This window comes from Camelus dromedarius, chromosome 13 (assembly GCF_036321535.1).
Source record: "Camelus dromedarius isolate mCamDro1 chromosome 13, mCamDro1.pat, whole genome shotgun sequence".
Classification (NCBI taxonomy): Eukaryota; Metazoa; Chordata; class Mammalia; order Artiodactyla; family Camelidae; genus Camelus; species Camelus dromedarius.
In genome coordinates, this window is record NC_087448.1 from 55,880,572 (window position 1) to 55,903,497 (window position 22,926).

Sequence of the window (22,926 nt, forward strand, 5' to 3'; positions counted from 1 at the left end):
AACAAAGAACAAAGCTGTAAGAGCCTAAAAGAATTTATTACAGTCAACACTGAATGAAACCAAAGAAAAGGATATATATCTCAGGTGGATAAATAAATAGAAGTGCTTATTGTTCAGAATATACTATGATGCTTTATAAGAAAAAAATGGTAGAAAGGAACCTGGCATTGAATAATAAGGAAAAAGAAGTTCCAGGCATGGGCTTTAAAAAACAAGGAAATATTGGATACCTTAATTAAATAATTGACTAATTAATTAAAAAATAAAAACAACTACTAACATGGACTAGGCTAAAGAAGATGAAAGTTAAGTGGAAGAGTAAAACAAAAGGTGCATTATAGAATATATTTCTTACTATGGAATATACCCCCAACATTATTCAAAAAAGCTAAAATACGTTAAAATTGTTTAAGGCAAAACGTAACCTTACCTCATTTTTTTTCTATTTTTCCCCCTCATTTTTAGTGCATTAGGTGCCATTGCATTATAGTCCATGGGTAGTGATGGATTTGCATGGATCTTTTAGCTACATTCTCATCCAGTATTTTTTACTGTCTTTTCAAGAAATGTTAAAGATTGAAAATATATAAAGGAATATAGCCAAAACCCATACTCACACCATTCAGAATTAACAGCTATTAGCATTTCATTGTATTTGCTTCCAGTCTCTTCTTTAAAAAGAAAACAAAACACTGTAGTTTCTTTGAGCCGTACATAACTTCTCACCATGACAAGTTCTTTTCCCCTATTTGCCTGGGTATCCTCTGTTATTTTTCTAGTTCTTTTAAAAATATTTAGATAGCCATAAATAATATACAGTAGTATTACTTGTAGTTTTAAAATTTTACATAAATATTCACACATACGCCCTCTTGTTTTACTCAGCATTAGTTTTGAGATCTAATCATGTTGTTTGCTGTGTATAGATCTATTTCATTCCCTTTACCTCTTGTTTGGATTTCCATAACGTGAAAATAGTACATTAATTTATCCATTCCTTTAAGGATGGATAATTAGATTGTTTCAAATATTTCCTATTATATATAGTAACGCAGTGATCAGTTTTATCCCAGCCTTTCTTTTAAGAAATTATTCATTGTGAAAGTCACCTATAAGGAGATTAAAAGTATAATCTGGGGTCTATAAGATTACCCAAAATGCAGAAGAAAAGGGCAAGCAGATAAGAAAAAGAAAACGGTGAATAATGTTCTTATAAAAGATGCTATTAAAAGAAAAACAAGAATTTTAGTGGATACTACAGAAATAATTTCAGAATCATCCATATGTTATGTTCTTTAGGAAATGCTAAGAATTTCAAGCTAAGGTAATAGATTTAGGGCCAATGTGCTGTGCTTACAGCTCCAGTGCAAGAAATCACAATGGCTAAACTACTATTTAGAGTTGTTTCAGCAGCTAGGAAATGAAAATACATATAGTTTCCATTAAAAATTTTCATACCTAAATAAATGTGAAATGTAGGCATTTTCAGTATATTAAAAAATAATGTAAACTTGCCCTACAAAAGCATTGTTTGTGGAAACGTCTGCCATATTTTGTTCTGAACTAAAACAAATGAACAAAAATACCGGAAGCTAGAATAAACTAAGCAGATACAGTAATCAAAAAGATAATTTCTGAGTATAAGAAAACATCAAGTCTGGAGGCAAAAGGTTTTAAAAGTACCACAGTAATAAAAATTACTGGTAGATAAATACGGATTTTTTAAAAGTTTTATTATCAATCATAAAGTATAAATATCTTGTAAGTCCCGAAACAAACAAAAAAGCCACCAAACAACAAAAATCAGGCTAGCACCAGATTTTACCTCAGCAAAATCTAAAAAAAGTATGTCTACATAACTTTCTGGGAAACTTTCTCAAAAATCTTCTTGCTGATCAAAAGAGGAGTCAGAATGTATAAGACATAGTAGTTAAGAAGTAGCATGGAAACCATCTAAATATAGAGTTAATTATAATAAAGATGAATCCTTAAACTAGGGGCTATGGAGGCCCTGAATAGTATGCAAAATTTTATATTAATTGTATTTCTAGAGAGCGTTGATAGCTTTCATCAGATTGTCAAGAGATTTATGGCCCTAAAAAGTTTAAATATTGCTCTTATGGATATAGAGATTCTAAATAAAATTTTAGCAATTCTGATCCAGAGAAATATTAAAAGAATGAGATGACCAAGTAAAAATTATACCAGTCAAGCAAGAATGATTTAGTTTCAGGAAATACATTATTTTACAGGACTAAACCATAGGAAAAAAGGCTTATCTTAACAGATATCAAAAGACTTTAAAAAATCAATACGGTGGGGAGGTATAGCTCAGTGATAGAGCACGTGCTTAGCATACACGAGGTCTTGGGTTCAATCCCCAGTACCTGCATTAAAACAAATAAATAAACCTAATTACCTCTCCCCCTCAAAAATTAAAAAAAAATTTTTAAGTCAATATGAACCATTAGAAATCGAATTCTTTTTTTAATGTGGTAGAGAATATGTTTCTTAAACCAATATCCGCCTTCTATATACTGATGGAACTTAGAGGCATTTCCTTTAAATAAAGATTTACAGGAATGCTTGCTATCGTAATTGTCATTCAGTATTTTTCTGCAAACTCTAGCCAGTACAATAAAATATAAAAGGAAATATATAAAGTAAAATTATTTGTAGATAAACTTATCTTCCTAGAAAATCTAAAATTCAAGTGTAAAGTTATTAAGCTAAAAAGGTTTAGTGACATAATCACATAAAATAAAAATATTTAACTCTATACTATTAGAAAATATGAAATAAAGTCTCCATTCACAATATCAAAAAGTAAAATACATGAAGAATGTTAAAACTAAAGATTTTAATGAGTGGATAAATTTACTGTGTTCCTGGATTGGAAAACTGCATATTGTAAAAATATAAATTCTTCTCAAATTATACTCTTAATTTAATTTCATATGAATCCAGGCACTTGGATTTTTTTTAACTTGGCAAACTATTATAAATTTAATCAGAAAACACCTAGAACATGTTTAAAAGGAAAAATAGTGAGGAAGAACTTGCCTTGAGAAATATCAAAATGTTCTGTCAACCTCTAGAAAACAATCTTGTGTTGGTATAAGAATTAACAGTTCAATCAAGAGACAGAATAAGTCTAGAAAATAAGAGAACATTTTTATGTATTTGTAAAAACTTGAGATGATTAAGTTAGTAAGTCAAAAATCAGAAGATGAAAGAAGAACTCATTACAGTATTTAGTAAAAGACTGGAACAATGGAATATCGTTTGGAAAATTGAAGTTAGATCTTCATGGTACATGAAAATAAATTCTGGATGAAACTGGACTCCCAAACCATAGAAAAATTAATTATAAAATTAGAACTCTAAAAAACAGAAAAATAATAATTAAATGCCTCTCCATAACATTATGTATCATAGCATTATTCATAACATTATTTATACTTTATTATAAGCATTTAATTCTCTGCCAAGAATGTAAGCTCCTTGAGATCACGGAGCTCTCTTCATTGTTTCCATAGTACCTAGTACATAGCAAGCATTCAAGAAATCTTTGATGGAAGAATGAATGAACGAACAAATGAATGGATGAACAAGTCCCCAAAAGGAAAATGGGCAAAGCATATGAATATACAGTTAATGAAAGGGCAAAAAAAACCATGAAATTATGTTCAAACTCCTTATTTAGAGAAATGCAAATTAACAGGTAACATTTTTCATCTATTCAATTGATGAAAAATTTTTAAATAATATTCAAGTAGATCAGCATTCATACTGAGAGTGTAAACTGGTCCAGCCTTTTTGGAAAGCAGTTTGGCAGTCTGTATTGAATAAAATGTGTGTACCTCCTAGCACCATGATTGTAATTGTTAAATGTCATTTCTCACTAAATGGAACCACAGTCCCTTAGAAAAGAGGCTGATTCCAGACCTGGGACATCTTGTAACTTCAAGAAAGTAAAAGAGCTGTCAAAAACTATCAATAGTGTTAGGTATAGGAGCAAACTTGATGTAGTTCCCACTGGCCAAACATGGCACAATTTGAACATCAAAAGGAATAATCACTGTGATTGATTCAATCATTTAAATGTATAAAAATCCATGAGTTCATAATAAAACTTTTAAAATCTGTCAGTTCGGTAATTGCTAGGATACAACTCATCATTCTGAATACTAGTAATTAAAGAGAAGGAATCTCTTCTGCCTTTGCTTATCCTAACTGTGTTTCAGAATAACCCAAGTTGATGAGGAAAATTTCTTTGTAAAAGAACTCAGCCAGAAAATGCAGTAGGAATATAGAATTAGAGGACTGTTATTTTTACAACTATCCTCCCCCGACTCTTCCCCTAGGAAACAGTGGCCTTAGGCCAGTGCTCACAAGTGAACTGTGGTCAGAACAGGTGTTTTGTTTTAAACTTCCAATTTATTAAGGAGTGATACTCTTGTACAATGCAATAAAATGTTGTAGCAATGTTAAATTGCTGTAAAAGTTTCTAAACTTTTGCACTTTCAATTTTTGTACTTAATCATGAATTGGTAACAAACCACTGGAAACTGGCATCACCACACCTTGAGTAGCACTGGCCTAGACAATGGTCATGAGTGAGTGCCAAAACTGTAAAGTAAAAAATTCGCAAAGAACTTTAAAATGGATGGAAACACCCAAACCCACTTATAAATCTAAGCATCTCTAAAAGTGATCAGACATTGTCTCCTTATGTGATGTAATAGGAAATTCATAGCACCACCCACAGGTTATCCTCCCTACCAAAACTGAACCTGAATCAAATCCAGCTTCTAGAACTGACTACTGATTTGCCAGGAATGAAAAGGAGTGAGTTAAATGACAACACCACAAGGAAGGCATTAGCCAAATTCCAGAATGTAGGAAATACTATAGGGCAAATGACCCAATTTAATTTCAACAAATAAATGTCATTAATGAAGAGTGAGGGAGCATTTTGTAAGGTTAGAGACATAAAAGACATCTGAATGAAATACAGTGTGTGGGAGTTTGAATTCTGATTCATATTTTAAGACAATCAGGTAAATGCGAAGATAGACCATTGAGAGTATATATTTTTAGAAGTCTTATTTGTTAGAAATACATAATTATTTCAGATAAGGATTTGCCCCAGTGTGTTTCCGGGTAGGGCAAGAGGGATGGAGAATAGATGAAATAAAATAGGCAAAATATTGGTAATTATTAAAGTTCGGTAATAAGTATCAAAGATAAACAAAGCCAGACATTATTTAAAGTGGTAAAAACATTTTATTCAGTAGCTATGGTCAGCAGGAATAAAAGCTGAGCTCCATTATGAATTGTGCTGAGGTGACTGGTGTTTTAAAGGGCAGTGAGGGAGGAGGGAAGGAGGACCAGCAGGGGCTCAACTGAAAACTTACTAAAGGTTGATCAGTATGAATGCCCCTGGGCCAGCTGTGTGTGCTTGCTGACCACCATCAAGTTAGGATTGTGTCCTCCCGCAGAGACTAGAGGACTGAGGCCCTGTCCTTCCTGATGATTATCTATCAAAGGAATGGCTTTCAGGTCCTTAAGAAAGACACTCCTGAGTTGTAGGAGATACTTATCCATCCCAGAGGGATGGGGGAAAGATTCATAATTATAAGACCTTCTTACTAAATGAGTAGGTCAGGGGCTTACCTTAGGTACTGGCTAGAAGAAACAGCCTTGAGCTTTCTCGGGCAGGCATTTTATTGGGAGGCTGGGGTTATCCTAAAGCCATACATGGCCTTATGCTGCCAGAAGCCTTGCTAGAGTTTGGTTCTCTCTCAGGGCAGAGGTTTGGATGGGGTTGTGATGTGCTGTAAATTCTGGAGTTCTCACAAGTACATGAGGGTCCAACATATCAGTCTTTTCTAATGAGGAAAAATATACTCTTAAGTGTATATTTGAAAGTTTTATTAATAAAAGTCATTTTTTAAATATATATTCCTCTTGACCTAGTAATTCCTCTTTAAAGGAGTGTATCCTAGGGTAATAATCAGAAACTTGGTCAAGGATTTATATATGAGGATGTTCATCAAAGTAGTACCATAGAGAAAAATTGGAAACACAATTCCACCATTAAAAGATTTATAAATAAATTATAGTACATCCTTTCACCTATTAGACCATTAGAAATCCAAAAGCATCAGGAGCCATTCATTGATCAGGCTCTGTGAAAGCAGGCACTCTCATAAATTGCTGGAGAGGCTGAGCTATGCAGAGCAACTTGGCAATCTTAACAAAATTCCTAATCCACTTACCCTGTGACCTAGTACTCCCGCTGCTGGATGTATTCTGCAGTGATATCTTTACGTGTATGAAATTATTATGTACAAGGTTATTCATTAATCATGATTTGTAAAAGCAAAAGATTGGAACCAATAGAGGACTAGTTATATAAATTGGAATTTATGCAGATGATTACTGTACAGCCAGAAAAAGGATGAGGAACCTCATATATATGCATTTGATATGGTGGCCACTAGCTGCATGTGGTTATTTAAATTTGAATTAATTAAAATCAAATGAAATTTAAAATTCAGTTGTTTGGTCACACTAGCCACATTTAAAGGTGTTCAGTAGCCCCATGTGGCTAGTGGCTACCCAATTGGACAGCACAGATATAGAATGTTTCCATCAGTACAGAAAGTTCTGTTGGACAGTGCTGGTTTATATAGTGTGTATTAAAAAATATCTAAAATACCTGTATTACTTTTATAATAAATAACAGATACCTAAAGATAGTTAGAAAATATTACGTAAAACAAAAAACCTAGGGGTTTTTTTTTTGTGAAAGTTTGAAACTTGAGTTCCAAACACACGGAATCTTTATAGATTTTTTTTTTTTAAATCAGTAACCGCTCCATTTTCTCCTCTCAGTTTACCATTTTCAGATGTGTCAGTATGAGACTAGGTGGGTTACATATCATGGGGAAAATTCAGTTGATACAATTGTGAAAGGCAAAAGAACAGCATAAAGGATTCTTAATGAATTAATTATTTTTTTGCCTAGCCTTCACTGCTTTTTTGCAGACAAAAAGCTTGAACCAAGCATGTCTGAAGATATAACCTTCTTCAGCACTTTATTGAATGCATGCCCTAAATGAACTCTTAAGTTTGCTAGGTGCTATAGCAAAAAGTTAGAACTGTAATCACCTTTCTGGAATATCCTGAAATTAGATTGTGGTATAATCAGAAAGATGCTTGCTTTGTGTGAATCCCTAACACACAGGTTCTAAAAGCTTTGGAATCTCCTGAGTGGTAGGAGTGCCTTTGGCGTGCTCATGAGATGACTCTTGATGAGGGACTCCTAGATAACTTAAGGCGAGACTGGTCACCAGAAAAACTAAATCTTGACTAAAAGCTTGAAACTTTCAGCTCTACCTCCCAACCTCCAGGGAGGGGAGAAGGGCTGGAGATGGAGAGAATCACCAGTGGCCAATGATTTAATCCTTCATACGTAAGCAGTTAAGCCTCCATAAAAACCTTTAAACAACAGAGTTGCTAGAGCTTCCTGGTTGGTGAACACTTTGAATTGCTAGGAGGTACTTGGAGAGTACACCTTGCCCCATGCATCTTTTCTATTTGGCTATTCCTGAGATGTATCTTTTATTTAAACTGGTGATGGCAAAGTGCTTACCTGAGTTCTGTGAGTCTTTGTAGCAAATTATCAAACCTGAGGAGGGGGTTGTGGGAACTCATGGGTTGGTCAGAAGTATAAGTGATGTGGAAATTGCATTTGGCATCTGGAATGGGGCAGTCTTATGGGACAGGTTAAATTCCATTTAACCTGTGGAATCTGATACTGACTTCAGGTAGGTAGCATCAGAATTGAACTGAATTATTGGACACCTGGTGCTGGAGAAAAACCCACATATTTAGTGTCTAGAAGAAAAAAATCTCTTTTGGGGTATAACTTTATATAGCAGCAGAACGTAGTAAAATGTTTATTTCAGAGTCTGGCTTATTTTAGTATTGCCTAAGAAGAAGCTAATAGGAACTAATTACCACCTTAGTGTGCAGTGTTTTTTTGAAAAGGGATACTAATAAATAATTAATTTTAAACAGACCTACAGAAAATAAGGAAACTCCCCCTCTGGAAAATAAAATTGCAGACTTTAGAGAAAAAGAATCATCTTCAAATTTATCTTACCGAAGTCATGCCTGCTCTGGTGCCTGTCTGATGAAAATGCCGCTAACCTTCAAGGGAGAAAACCCTTTGCAGCTACCAATCAAATGCCACTTCCAAAGACGACATGCGAAGACAAACTCTCATTCTTCAGCACTCCACGTGAGTTATAAAACCCCTTGTGGAAGGAGTCTACGAAACGAGGAGGAAGTTTTTCGTTACCTGCTTGAGACAGAGTGTAACTTTCTATTTACAGATAACTTTTCTTTCAATACCTATGTTCAGTTGACTCGGAATTACCCAAAGCAAGAAGAAATTGTTTCTGATGTGGATATTAGCAATGGAGTGGAATCAGTGCCCATTTCTTTCTGTAATGAAATTGACAATAGAAAGCTTCCACTGTTTAAGTACAGAAAGACTATGTGGCCACGAGCATATTATCTAAACAGCTTTTCCAACATGTTTACTGATTCATGTGACTGTTCTGAGGGCTGCATAGACATGTGAGTAGAAAAACATGGCATTTCAAAAAATCTTCTGAATGTAGAGGTACTTGTCAAGAAGTCCTGCTGTGTATCAAGTTTGTCTGTCTGTCTATCTGTCTATCTAATCAGGTTAAAGAATCTCAAATAGAAAAATGTACTCTCTCATTAGCAATAGGAAAGAAAACTCTATTACCAGTTATTTTAGTGATTTGGAAATTATTTCTTCCAAGGATAAGTATTCCCTTTAATCTAGTACCATAATCTTAATAGCAACAGTTACAGCTAATGCCATGTAACTGTGCCAAGCGCGGTGACAGGTGCTTTACATATGTTTTCTTACTTAGTCGTCACGAAACCCCATGAGGTAGGTAATATTTCCATGTTACAAGTGAGGAAGTTGAGAAGCCAATTGTAAGGTCGAATTTAAGAACCAGGATTTGAACCCATGCTCTTAACCACTATGTCATACATTATATTTTACTTTTACAAATCATTTCCTTACTACTTTTTTAAAAAGTTAATGGTGCCTCGCCTAATGATAAAATTGACATTCCATTAAAAAATGAAAATATACTCTAATATGTTAAGACTTTGAAAACCATTTTGTTTTAAGGGTATCTAATTTACTAGTATTTATAGGTATGCATATATAAAACAGAGTTGCATTATGTATACATTTAATTTAATGCAAATTTAGCTACCTGTACTAGGAAGAAGAAAAAGAATGAGAGAGATAAAGAGAAAGTAGTATGGATAGTACTTTTTACCATCCTCTCAGTTAGTTGGAGTGTGAGATGAGATAAATAAATCTGCTGTTACCTCAATTTGGCTTAGTTCCTTTAGGCTTGTTTTAAAGGAAACCTCTCACTGTGCCAAGTTTTATTCTGTTTAAATATAAGGGTTTTTTAAAGCATTGCCTCTAAATATAACCCATCTATATCTGGCCAAGCCCAATCTCTTTCAGTCCTAGAGGAAAAACTAACTGTTAGGCAGTGTTTACTCTACTTTGTGGTCAGTTTAATGGAGTTTTTTAAGAAGAAATTTGACTGTGATTTTTTTGTCTTAGACTGTAGAAACTAACCCTCACAAAACATGTACCACGAGTATACGTATTTTCATCTATTGGTCAGAAATTACAAGAGAAATCACACACACACACAAAATAAGCAAGGGCTGAAGCCCACTGGGATCTGGAACTGGTCATGAGCACTGTGGCCAGGGATTTGATCCTGACAGGAATGGGGATTAAACATGTCCCATGCATGGCAGAGAGCTCTCCCATGGGACAGAAACAGGGACCTGCACAAGATTGGGAAATAGGCTAATTTCTCACAAGGCCTAGCTATGTATGCATAACAACCAGGTTTATAGATGTGAAACCCATGAATTGGAGCCAGAGCAATGGGGAAAGCAACCAAAGTAGAGGAGCATCCAGGAGTAAACTCCAAAAAAGTATGATTTCAAACAGTCAAAGCCCACATAGATGTTTAGGACCATGAAGGCAGCATAGTGGGAGAAATCATACCTGAAGAATCAGAGATAAATGTAGAATATGACTGAAAGAGACTTTAAAATAGGTATGTTTAAAAATGTCCAAAGTCATAAAATATTAGCACCCATAAAACAAGAAAAGGAATTTTTTTAAAAGTATACTGTATATGAAAAATACCATTTGGAAAATGGGAAATATAACATACAGTCATTGAAATAAAAGAACTAAATAGATGAACTAAATGGAAGCACTGGTATAGCTGGAGAAAGAATTAGTGAATTGCAAGGCAAAACTAAAGAGATCCCCCAGAATACAGAGAGATAAAGATATGGGGGAAATAATTTGCAGGTTAAAAAATATGGAAGATAAATGAGAAATTCCAACATATATTTAAGAAGAGGAAAAGAGCATCATTCAAAGAAATAATGGCTGAGAATTTTCCAGAACTGAAGGCAGGAACCCTCAGAGTGAAAAAGCCTACCGTGTACTAGGAAGGGAAAAGAAGATAACAGTACATCTAAAATGAAATAATGCAACTTAAAAAGTATCTAAGGTAAAGAGTAAATCTCACACTGTCACCTAGAAAAGAGGAAGAATAGATTGACAACACACTTTCCATCAGAAATAATAGAAGACAAAAAAGAGGCACGTTAGCTTAAAATGCTGAAGGAAGATACATGTAAAACGAATTCTGTACCAAGCCAGATAATCATTTGGTATGGGGAGAGAGGAGGGTGTTCACACAATTACACAACAAAGACATGCATACCTCCTTTCCAGAAATAGTACTTTTAAGTATACCTAGAGCAATGTTTTCCAAGCTACAGGTTTAGTAGGATGTAAAATCACTTAAGGGGTTGTAACTAGCATTTAAAAAATCAAATTGTATAGAAAATATCCAAGTGATATCCATGTGATAAGGTAAAGTTTCATGCCACTGTTATTTCAGTTTATACACATGCACGTATATATAAATATTTATGCCTGTGTTGGATCATGAAGAAAATATATTTCTTACTGTGAATCATAGTAAATATTTGAAAGCTGCTATTCTAGAGATGCTTACAGCATGTGCATGAGAATAAGGATGTTCAGTTTAGTTTTATCTGTAATGCTTCTTTTTTTAAGGAATATCATATATACAGTATGTATGTTTTAAATTACAATTGACCCTTGAACAACACTGGTTGGGTTGCCAACCTTCCATGCAGTCAAAAATATAACATATAACATAATCAGCCCTCCATGTAAGCAGTTCTACATCTGCAATTCCACATCCGCAGATTCAGCAAACCTCAGATTCAGCCAACCAGGGACTGTGTAGTACTATAGTGCTTACTACTAAAAAAAATCCACCTGTAAATAAATCCATGCAGTTCAAAATCAAACTCATGTTGTTCAAGGGTCAACTATATATACATAGGAAAAAGGACTAGAAAAAAATGATGACAGCTAATTCTATGTGGTGGAAATATGAGTGTTTATTATATTATTGTTTGTATTTTTCTATACTTTTTAAACTTTGCAAACAAAGTCTTATTGAAAGAAGCAGCAGTAGATTTCTACATCTGTAAATAGAATCCCAATTAATGAATTTATTGCTTGTTTTTTTCTGTTGCAAACAGTACCTACCACTCTGACGTGTTTTGTATATATACAGAAAAATAATAGGAGCAAATCATGGAGGAAAAGACCTTAAAGTCACTTACTAACTCAACAAAGGAGACAAGATCCAGAGATTTTAACCAGCTCACCAGTAGTCACATATCTAGTTTATAGCTGAGATACCCAGGTTCCTTACTCCCTATCCAGTTATAAGACCTTGTCATGTTAGATAATCATCTAAATAATTAGAGGGAAAAAGATTTTATGGTTGCATGTTTACTGCTTAGCAGTGTTATAAAAAATGGATTGTAGCAGTCAGATAACCAACATCAGTTTCCCTCGTCTGTTTTCATGTCATTAGGAAAAGATAACATAAGACATCTGCAGAACTATGAATGCCCTTTTGAGTTTGACACATAGAAGTTTACCCATTGTATGAGACCAGACCTAGGAGAATTTTCACAAAGAAGGTTCTACTGAATAGGAAAATAATTCATTTGAAAAGTTTAAAGAAAACTCGTATAGTTAAGTATTCATTTCATGAGCAAATAGAAGTAACAGGGGAGTTTATAATTATGAACTTTTGGTAAATGTCTTTTAAAGAGGTCTGTTTTGCTGAGGGAAGAAGTCCAAAAGTCCATGAGCCAAATGACTGTTCTAAATACAATTACATCCTTCACACTTTTGTCAAGACAGTCTCTTTACTTAACTTGGTGCTTTTTTATTCTGACTTCTCCATCCATTGCCTTCCTTTTAGAACTAAATGTGCATGTCTTCAACTGACAGCAAGGAATGCCAGGACTTGCCCCTTGTCAAGTAATAAAATAACCACTGGATATAAATATAAAAGACTACTGAGACAGATACCTACTGGGTAAGATACTTTGAGAATTTATTGGAGGGTGTTGGTATCTTTGAAGGTGGGTACTTTATCATTCGTACTTTGAAGGTGGCTTATAGTCTTATAGGTGTTGTTAAGTCTTAATTTCTTATACCAAAAATCTGAATTAAGGAATTAACAAAACAGACCTGTAATTGTTCTTGGAAATGGAAGTCAGAGCACACGTAAAGCATGCAGAGTGTACTCAGCACTCACCTGCTTTGAGTCTCTTACCCCTCTGGGGATAGACATTTCGCCATTAAGAAACATACTGTGCAGAGCTCATCTGAGAATTGGGGGTTTTCAGCCTTTGAAGGTTGTTGTTGTTAAAAAATAGAAACTGAAAATGTTTCTTCCTAGAGTTTCCCTTCTGAGACATCTCCTTCACAGACATTGCTAGACATTTTTGAAGAGCTAACCTTTACTATGTGTCAGGCATTGTCTCAAGCACCTTGTAGATACTGACTCATTAAATCTTCATTAAACGACCTCATGAGGTAGATAGTATCATATAATCCCCATTTTTAAAATGGAAAATTGAAACGTAGAGAGGTTAAATCCAAGGTCAGGCAGTTAGTAAGTGCTGGAGCTACGATGGGAACCAGGCAGTCCAGCTCTAGGAGCCTTTGCACTTAGTCTGTCTCCCTTGGTAATTACTAGTGAGACAGCAATATAGAGTGCTTTTGCTTTTAGTTTAGGATGTCTGGGTGATTTTCTTTTGTATATTTTATTAACAGCATTTATGAATGTAGCCTGTTGTGCAAATGTAATCGGCGAATGTGTCAAAACCGAGTTGTCCAGCATGGACCTCAAGTGAGGCTGCAAGTGTTCAAAACTGAGAAGAAAGGATGGGGAGTACGTTGTCTTGATGACATTGACAGAGGGACATTTGTTTGCATTTATTCAGGTAAAGCAAAGGTTTACTTTCACATTCCTCTACAGTAGGATCTGCATTTCTGAATCTCCATTTTACTAGTCAGGGCCATTGAGATCTCTAGCAAATATAAGAGCAACAATATATAGGAGGAGCATGAGAGGAAGACAAGTGACTGGGAAACTGAGCACTGAAGGGATGGGATACCTTAGGAGATACTGGGTATTCCAGAAAAGAAAGGCTAAGGGATACTTGGGTTATTGTGTAAAGCACATTTTTTGGTCTCCGTGGCTACAGCTGCTTTGGGGGTAAGGTAAGAAAACTTTTTAAATTGGAAAACTAAATGACTGATTTGCTAACGTAAGGATTATTAATCAAAGACTATCTTGTTCTATGTCTTGAGCTATTAGAATTTAACAAGTTAACATTGTAATAAATACCTTCAGGTGATGATTCAGGCAGTGACTTTAGGCAGTTCACTCCATTTCAGGGACTTGAGAGAGTTGCCCACATTCTGAGCAAAACTTCCCAACCAGTGTGTTACAGTTGTGTGTTATTGATTCTTTGAGGCCACAGCCCCCAGGCCAGACACATTGGTCTCTAATAGCCTCGTCATTTTACCCGAGAGTGTCAGGCAAAAATCCTCACTTTCTGTGTGTCCCATGAAATGAGAAAGTCTGGAGAAAGGGCTCTGGAGGCAGTCTAAAGGAAGTGTAGTAGGCAGCAGGGACCGGAGCAACCATCCTCATCTGAAATTCCAGGTTCACGTCAGGGCGAGAATGATCGGAGTTCAGAATCATCACACCCGGATTCCTGCCACATAGTACTTACAGACACACATACTACACAACTTGCCTAGACATTAGTCTCTCACATTTCTCAGAATAACTCTTTGACGAGAGTCAGCTGCCTATAAAATGCCAAATGTTGTACGGGAAGTATCCTTGGCTTTATCTGTGTTGCTAGAAAATGAACCTAAAGTATCTCTCTGATCCAGCTGCTGATTTTGACTTGTTAACCATAATTTTGAGTCCCTTGAAAGAAAATACATGAACTTTAGACTAAGATTTTAATTACTCTAGGGTGTAATATGAGAACAATAGGCACATATCACCACAGATTTAAATAGATCACTTTATAAAAAAGAGTGAAGGTTTCAAATGATAAAGCAGTTATAACTAGACACAAAAGCTGCACTTTTAAAATGAGTTCACCTCTCTAATTTTCTGGAATGCTTTCTGATCTGTATTTTTATTTTATATTATTGTAGCTAAATCTCTTCTCTTTCATGTTATATAACCACAACAGATACTTCTTTTAGACGCCCTATATCTTTTCATGTACTGGAAGATATGAAATCTCTTCTTGGGCTTTTATTTATTATTTCTTGCAATAGTTTTGGATGAGTTAGTGTTTATCTTCATTCTAGAAATAAGGCATACCTTAGACGGTTCTTTAGTAATGGAGCACAACAGAGATGCCCTTCTGTTACTCAGCCATTATTTATTTTTTGTCATGTTAAACTCTTTTACTTTTTTCCTTTAGGAAGATTACTAAGCAGATCTAACACCGACAAACCTGATGCTATTGAAGAAAATGGAAAAGAAGAGAATATTACGAAAAATATGTTTTCAAAAAAGAGGAAAATAGAAGTTGCAGATTGTGAGGTTGAAGTTATCCCGTTAGAATTGGAAACGCATCCCGGAAGCGCTGTGACTGAGGCATGTCCACCTAAGCTCCACCTTCATCCCAAGGAACCTACTGCGTGAGTAAGATCTTAGGGGCCCAGTCAAGACTGATCGATACTCTATACCATCGATCAAGAGTGGTTCTTTCTCTTTTGTCCTTCGTTCCGCCCCATGCCTACATGTCTCCTATATGCCAACTTGCTTCACGGTTGTAAGTTTAACACTGTGAGAAATTTAGAGCACTTAGATTTTTAAATCTAGCCAACATGCTTTATTTCTGTAGTGTTTCATTTCTGGAGTTTTATCTTTAAAAACTTTGACTTTAGTCAGGTTCTTTATGGATGTCATAACTTTTGCAGTTCTTTTTACTTTCTATCACCATTTTATTAGCAAAGTTTTTGTTAGATTTTCTTCATTTTTTAAATATACTTCGAAAATGATTGACTTTAAAATATATTTTCTTCTAGTGAGGTGTAGGCATAGACTAATTTCTAGTGGATATTTATGCAACAGTGATATGATCTATATTTCAGGGTACAATAGAGCGTTTTGATATACAGAATTAACTTTTTTTCCTTTTCAGAGAAATGAAATGTAACAATATTTCAAGAATTCAATATCATTCAGTCATTAGAAGTCCTAAAACCAAGACGACCATTATTCAACACAATGGGAAAAAGATGGTAAAAACTGTAAAATGTAGATGTACCCTTCTGGGAACATTATCTTACTTTCCTATCTTTTAGTTAGTTCAAATTGTTTATGTTACTTAATACTGTGTAGGATTTCTTTTATTATTTTGGAATATCATGCTGTTAAAGAGTTAGGACCATGTTTTGTTTACTTAGTATCCTCCATGGTGGTTGGCATGTTCCCAACTTAGATATATAAGGGGAATGTTGGTCATGGTCTGACAGGTGTGTTCTACTGAGATTGGGAGCTATCCAATCTGAGAATTTGTAGGAGAAGCTGATGTGTTCAAGAGTTGATAGTGTTACGGAATAAGAAAAAAGGATTTAGGTTAAGGAGATATGGTTGTGAGATGTGGGAGAAAGAAGAGATGTAGCCTAAAGAAAGAATCATTCAGAAAGCAGCATTTTACATGATAGCCTCTGAGGGTACACTTTTCAGTCTGTACTGAGAAGAAAACTAGTCAGAGACTATAACTTAGACACAGAGAATGATGCAGGAAAAAGAACAGAGGCAGACATAATGGTAGTTCACAGTAAGGTTGTGTTGATTGAAAACAAAAACTCTGCCTTAGGTGGTGTGCCAATATTTGTCCTCTGCCTAGTAACATACCTCCTCAGTACCACATAATTATGGAAGATTGGGCCATGGGATTACGTAGACCTGGGTTGGCCCTCCAGCACTGTGGCTTACTAGCTGGTTCCTGACCTGTAAAGTAAACATATCTTCCTTGTTTTCTTTTAAGGGATTTACTTCCTCAGAGTCTGTAACCTCAGAAGATACTGGTGGATTTAAATCGACCCAGCTACATCTGAACTCTAAAGCCAAGGAAATGAGAAGTAGGCTTTGTTTCACTCTATGATTGCCTGCCTTTTCTGCCTTTTTGTCTCTTTCGCTCAGTATTTGTGGCTCATTGTCTCAGACTCCATAACAAAAATGCTGCATTCATCACAAGAGTTTCTGCTTGTCTAGATCAGAGGTTTGGCAAACTGTGGTTTGTGGGCCAAATCCAGCCCACAAACCATAGTTATGTATGGCCTATGAGATAAGATAATTTTTACCTTTTTAAATAAGAGAAAAAATGGGGAAAATGAATAATACTTTGTGACAGTTGAAAATGTTAGGAAATTACCATTTCAGTGTCCATAAATGAAATTTATATTGGAACATAGCCCACTCTCATTTACGTATTGGCTCTGTCTACTTTCACACTGTAGCAGCACAACTGAATAGTTACAACAGAGACCATGTGGCCCACAAAGCCTACAGTTTTACTTTTTGTCTTCTTACAGAAGTTTGCTGACCTCTGACCTAGATGGCAGGCATGATCTGATGCATGGCAGGAGAATGGGTTGGACAATTCTGAGTCTCCATAGTCCATGGTGTTACCTGTGTCTTTGGAAGCGTTGTCCAAAGCAGCCGTTTCCTTAACTCTTTGTTTAGAGTCCTTTGAAAATAAAGATACATCATTCTCCTATAATATTCCAGCCATTGCTGCTGCAGGGGATGCTTAGCAAAAAGTGAAAATATTGCTACCCTGAGTGCTTATCTTTCAGTGTTACCAGTCCTGCCATAGTTAATATTGCAACCTGACAAAGCTAGATTTTAGTTCATTTGCATTTTAGTATATCCTTCAGTGGGGAGACAGGCTGAGAGATGACCCTTTGTGAAGAACTAACCAACCACTGTCTCCTTTCCCTTTGGGCTTCTTTGCATCTGCACTGCCAACTCCTACCTGGTCTTAAAGGATGGAGATTGGAAGAGGCAAGGCAGCTCCTTGACAGAAAAGCTCTATCAAGAATGTGCACTTATGTAATATAATAATTTCACCTGATGAGGTGGAAAACCTTATTTCACCTGTACAGGTGGAAAACCTCTTTTTGTGCCCATCTTAGGTTGTCCAGCTGGGGCCCTGTAGGTTAGACTGGCAAAAGACTGACAAGAGAAAAACAGAAGTTTGTTGCTATGTGTATTGTACATGTAACACATGTGAATACTCAGAAATGAGTAACTCAGAGAGGTGGCTTAAAAGTCTGATTTCTCTGGCAGTTAGTCAAAGAATAATAAATCTTTAGAGGAGCAACAAGACAAAGGAAAAGGACCTTGAGTCTCTAGGAGTGGAAATTGTGGGAAGGCAAATATATGGGAAACTAATGGTGGATAAAGGCTACTCAAGATTGCTATGTAGATTCTTGTGGTTCAGTCTCAAAGCTGATACAGGTCTAAAGTAGTCTCTGGTAATTAACTTTTGTCCTTCCTGGTAGGAGGAGACACACTTCTGTAAATTTATATCCTGCTTTTTAGGCACATGAGGAAGGGCTGAAAGCTTTTCCTGCACTGTTGCTTAATTGCCCTTAGCTCAGAATACTTCTTATGTCAAAGATGCATATTTTGGGATGACATTCTGATATATCACCATTTAATGCATGTGAGCCATATGAATACTATTGCTTTTGGTTCTTTTGTCATTTTCATTGACCAGTACAATGCATATAGCAGGCACTACAAAAATTAGTTATGTACTATTATGGTGCACAAGTAACCCATATGATTAAAATATGAGGACAGGTAGGAACGGCAGCCAGCAATAGTGATGATTAAATCAAGAACATTGTTTTAGAGTCTAATTTTTTGTGGCAGTGAATTTCTTTGTGGCCCAAATGACTTTCTAAAAATAAATCATTTTACTTATTCCATTTGGCATGCATTCATAGTTTTGAATAGTCTCAAAAATTATATCCATTGTTGGATAAGAAAAATAAGCAGTTCATCTTCTTCTGAAGTATTGTTATTTGTAAGTGTAATTATTGAGTGCTCATCTAGCAAAAACACCAAACACTAATATATACAAAACCCATAGGAATAGTTCTTGCTATTGGGACTTGTAGAAGGTGACTCCATCAGAGGCCTAAAGTGCTCCCTAAATATCCTCTCTGTTGTAGCTGTTCAGAATATACTTAACTGCAGACTCCAAACTTGAAAAGAGGAAGTCAGTCTGTAAAGAGTAGAGATTAAGTACAGTAACAGGAAGCAACATGTATACAGATTCATAAAAAGGCTTGTTATGTAGTAGAAAGAAGATAGACTTTGGAGCTAGGTATTTCTGGGTTTGTTACCCCACTTCTCATTACTATTGTGAGTTAAGTGAATCCCTTAACCCCTCAGAGGCTTGAAGTTTTCATTTGTAAAGTTGGAGTACTGTCTACCTTAACACATTATAAGGATTAGCAATAATTAACACAACTAGCATTTAATTAGGATTGTTAATCTCAGCACTGTTGCTCAGCCAAGTATATTTCCTGACAATTCCTTCTAAAATGTTTGTTAGAGGACTCAAGCTCAAATCAAGTTGAAGATTCTGAAGACAACCTTTGGATTGAATCAGATGTGATAGATATAACAAAATGTAGAGAAGAAACTCCACCAGGGGGCAGATGTAACCAGGCAGTCACACTGGATAATCAGAATGTTACAAAGGATTTTAAGGTTCAAATACAAAAACTCCAAGAGGAAAAATCCGCGGCATGTCAAAACCAGCAAGTCTTTTGTGATAAAAAGTTGCCAAGTGAAACCAAGAATGCTTCGTCTGATTCTCTAAAGAAGTTCAGTAAAGGGAATGTGTTTTTATTGGATGCCACAAAAGAAGGAAACGTGGGCCGCTTCCTTAATGTGAGTATATGGTCCTATTTCTAAACACATTTTTTTCTATGCTTCTTAACAAAATTATGAGGAAAATATGATTAACAGACTCCAAAGCCAGACTACCGGGATTAGAATTCCAGTCCTCCACTTGTATGACCTTGGGCATGTTGCTTGACCTCTATGTCTTATTTTTCCTACCTCTGTAATATGGAGATAATAACTGTCTAGGATGTTGTGAAGAATAAATTAATAATATTTTTATAAAGTGCTTGTACGGTACCTAGCACAGAGTAAACATTAGCTTAAGAAATGGTATGTAAGAATATCATATATGTTTATTGAAACGTTTTCCAGATTTGTTACTTCGAAATAAATCACAGTGGGACATGTCGAATAAGCTTCTCTTTTGTGTCTTATATAATGTCTTATTCAGAAATGCCTCTAACTGTTCAAAAAAATCAGTTGAAGTACTTATGTTTTACTTACTCTAAGTTTTAAGTGATTTAGTGGCTTAGCGCAGAAAACCAGTACATTTATCGGAATATTGCATTTTACTGTCTTACTCTTTTTATTCCCAAACCATAGTCATTTTCTGTTTCTGTGTATGTTTGGGATACATGAAATGAGATTTATTTTCATTTACATAGAGAAATATTTATGATTTGTCTGATTTTAAGGTTCATTGACACTTAAGACTTCTGACATCTTCATGATAAGAGGGACAGTTTGTATTGTTGGTCATAACTACAGTGCAATGTAGAATTCGAGTTCCCTAGTGGTCTTCCCATGAGACTCCTATCCTATCCTGCCTCCTACCATCATATGCTTATCAAAGAATGTATGGTCCCAGGAATCCTCCAGACCAAAACAAACAAACAAAATCCCCTTCAAACTCTAGTCCTGGTGTGAATATAGTCTCTCCTGTCTTTGGCCAACTGAACCACGTGGAAGCCACCCGCATGCCCCTACTCTCTGGGCTCCGCTTTGTCCTTGCTTAGCCTGTGTAGGAGAGTGAAGAGGAGTGCTGGGAGGAGGATGGGAACTTTGATACTCTTCACACATCCTTTGGAAAGTTCTATTCTAGCACACTGACCCCTGGATATGGCCTTAATTCTCTTTGATCTGTATCAGAGCTCTTCTCCCTTTCTGTGATGCTGAATTAGTGGCATGGGCAGCTTTGACTTTTCCCTTAAAGAAATGGGGAGCATGCATGGCCCATAATTCTTTTACACATTCCCTTTGCTGAGCTTAACACCTCTTTAAAGTGTGACCTTTGAAAGGTTTGAAATTTACGTTCAGTGATAATTTTACACGTAATTCAGCTGCCGTCAAAAGAGAAAATATGCTTAAGTTAAAAAATCTTTAAAACTAGAGAGCTTTTTTCCTTGATAGGTAAATCTGCTTATTTGGCTTGTTTCTTTTTTTCTCTCCTAGTTAAGAGGATACTTGGCTAACAGGAAATAGAATCCTCTCCTTCCTTCCTTCCTTCCTTCCTTCCTTCCTTCCTTCCTTCCTTCCTTCCTTCCCACCTTCCCACAACTGCCGTTCTCTGTTCCACTTTGACCACTTTTACACTATTGTCAAACATGCTAGGAGATATTAAACATGCCAGGAGTGCCAAGAGATCATTAAAGAATTATCCCCCACAAAGAACTGTCATGGCTTTCTTTCCAGTCACTTATGTTGAATGGCAGCTATCCCAGAACAGTATGTTTGGTTTCATCAGCTGGGTCCCTCCTGTGTTTGTAGGAGGGAAAAAACAGGGCTTTTCTTTCTTTCTTTTTTTAATTGAATTTTCTGCATAGGCAATACATTCACATGATTTAAAAATTAAAATAAAATAAAAGCCATAGAGAATACATACATACATATGTAACAGCCAAACAGAATTCTGTTTTAGGGTAACTTCTGCCAAGGAAGCACCATAAGTAAAGCTCACCCAGCCCAAATTGAAAAAACAATGTATAGACAGGAAGTTATGATTGAAATTAAATGGTGGTAGACATCTGAGGAATGTTGCTGGGATTTGATGCCTTTGTGAATCTGGCGATGGAAGTGTGGAGATGGCAGCTAGAGGGCAACAGAACAATATTAGAATGGTGGTAATAGAAGGAAACAGTGTCATCATATTAGAAGCCTTGGAGCAAAGATAAATAATGGTTGTGTTCAGCAGAGAAATCAATTGCTTACACAGGTCCCCTTTCCAAAGGGCCTGTTTGACTAGGATGTAAAACACATGTCATATTAAACTTTTTTTTTTACTTCATAGTAAACTTTTTGTTTTGTTAAAAAAAAAAAAGACACATACTCTGTCCCCATTCACCTTGCCCCTACTCCACCCTCTATAGTAAGATCATTTTTATTCCTTTCTTTATATTCTTACAGTGTTTCCTTATGCAAATATGAGTAAATATAAATATATGTTCTTATTTATACCCCTTACATGAAAGATAGTGTATTAAATATTCACTGTCCTATGGCTTATTTTTTTTTAATTAATAGTATATCCTGGAGATCTTTCTATATCAGTACACAGAGCTTGTCATTCTTTTTGGTTTTGTTTATAGCTGCATAAAATTCCTGTGTGTGGGTATCCCAAAGTTTGTTTAACCAGTCCCCTTATTTAAGACATTTGTGTTGTTTCCAAACTTCTGCTGTCAAAAACAATGCTCAATGAATAGTCTTACACATAGATACACATGCAGATGTATCTGTAGAATACATTCCCAGATATGGGATTGCTGGATCAGAAGAGAAATGAATTTATAAAGAATGATAAATATTGGCAAATTATATTCTATGGAGGTTTGTACCATTTTGCATTTTTACTGGCAAAATATAAGAATGTCAAAACAGGACTTTTCTGAATGGATTTCTACCATTTACAAAACTGTAATGAGGTATGCTATTTTACATACTAGTTAGGAAAAAAAAGAAAATAAAAATAAGTGAGATGTGTTACAAACAGAATGGTATCCTAATGCTTCAAAGAACAAGGTATCAAACTTTATGCTGTATCTAACCTCTGTGTTTTGTTTTGTTTTTTTTAACAGCATAGCTGTTGCCCAAATCTTTTGGTACAGAATGTTTTTGTAGAAACACATGACAGAAATTTTCCATTGGTGGCGTTCTTCACCAACAGGTTTGAAAATTTTTCATATGATTTAATTTTGAAATTGTGACTTCAAAAAATAACAACAGAAAAATATTAAAAGAAGGTAAATGCTATAGCCCCAAATATCTGGTACCCTAGAATATTCAATTGTCCCAAACTGTTTGTAGTCAATAAAATTTTAAATAGCTGAAATTCTAATTCTCATTTTCTCTTAGCATTAATGCCTGAAAAGGTTATGGATGGCAGGTTTCAGCCAGTTCAATTCAGGGGATAAATGATGCACAGTGCTACCCACAACCACCA

General features: G+C 35.5%; 1 protein-coding gene and 1 pseudogene across 2 annotated transcripts in view; both read left to right on the forward strand.

Moving 5' to 3' along the window:
- The window catches only part of SETDB2 (SET domain bifurcated histone lysine methyltransferase 2), a 75,042-nt gene that overhangs the window by 18,979 nt on the left and 33,137 nt on the right, over positions 1-22,926 (forward strand). Inside the window, exons 6-13 of one of the 2 annotated variants that reach the window (XM_010995187.3) lie at positions 8,092-8,655; positions 12,492-12,608; positions 13,352-13,521; positions 15,034-15,253; positions 15,760-15,859; positions 16,612-16,705; positions 19,195-19,535; positions 22,562-22,650. In XM_010995187.3, coding sequence (XP_010993489.1) covers positions 8,092-8,655; positions 12,492-12,608; positions 13,352-13,521; positions 15,034-15,253; positions 15,760-15,859; positions 16,612-16,705; positions 19,195-19,535; positions 22,562-22,650 — 1,695 coding nt within the window. The remainder of the gene's footprint in view (positions 1-8,091; positions 8,656-12,491; positions 12,609-13,351; positions 13,522-15,033; positions 15,254-15,759; positions 15,860-16,611; positions 16,706-19,194; positions 19,536-22,561; positions 22,651-22,926) is intronic. The other variant, XM_031466421.2, reaches the window with a different exon arrangement.
- On the forward strand, positions 21,095-21,854 carry LOC116157268 (small nuclear ribonucleoprotein G-like; annotated as a pseudogene).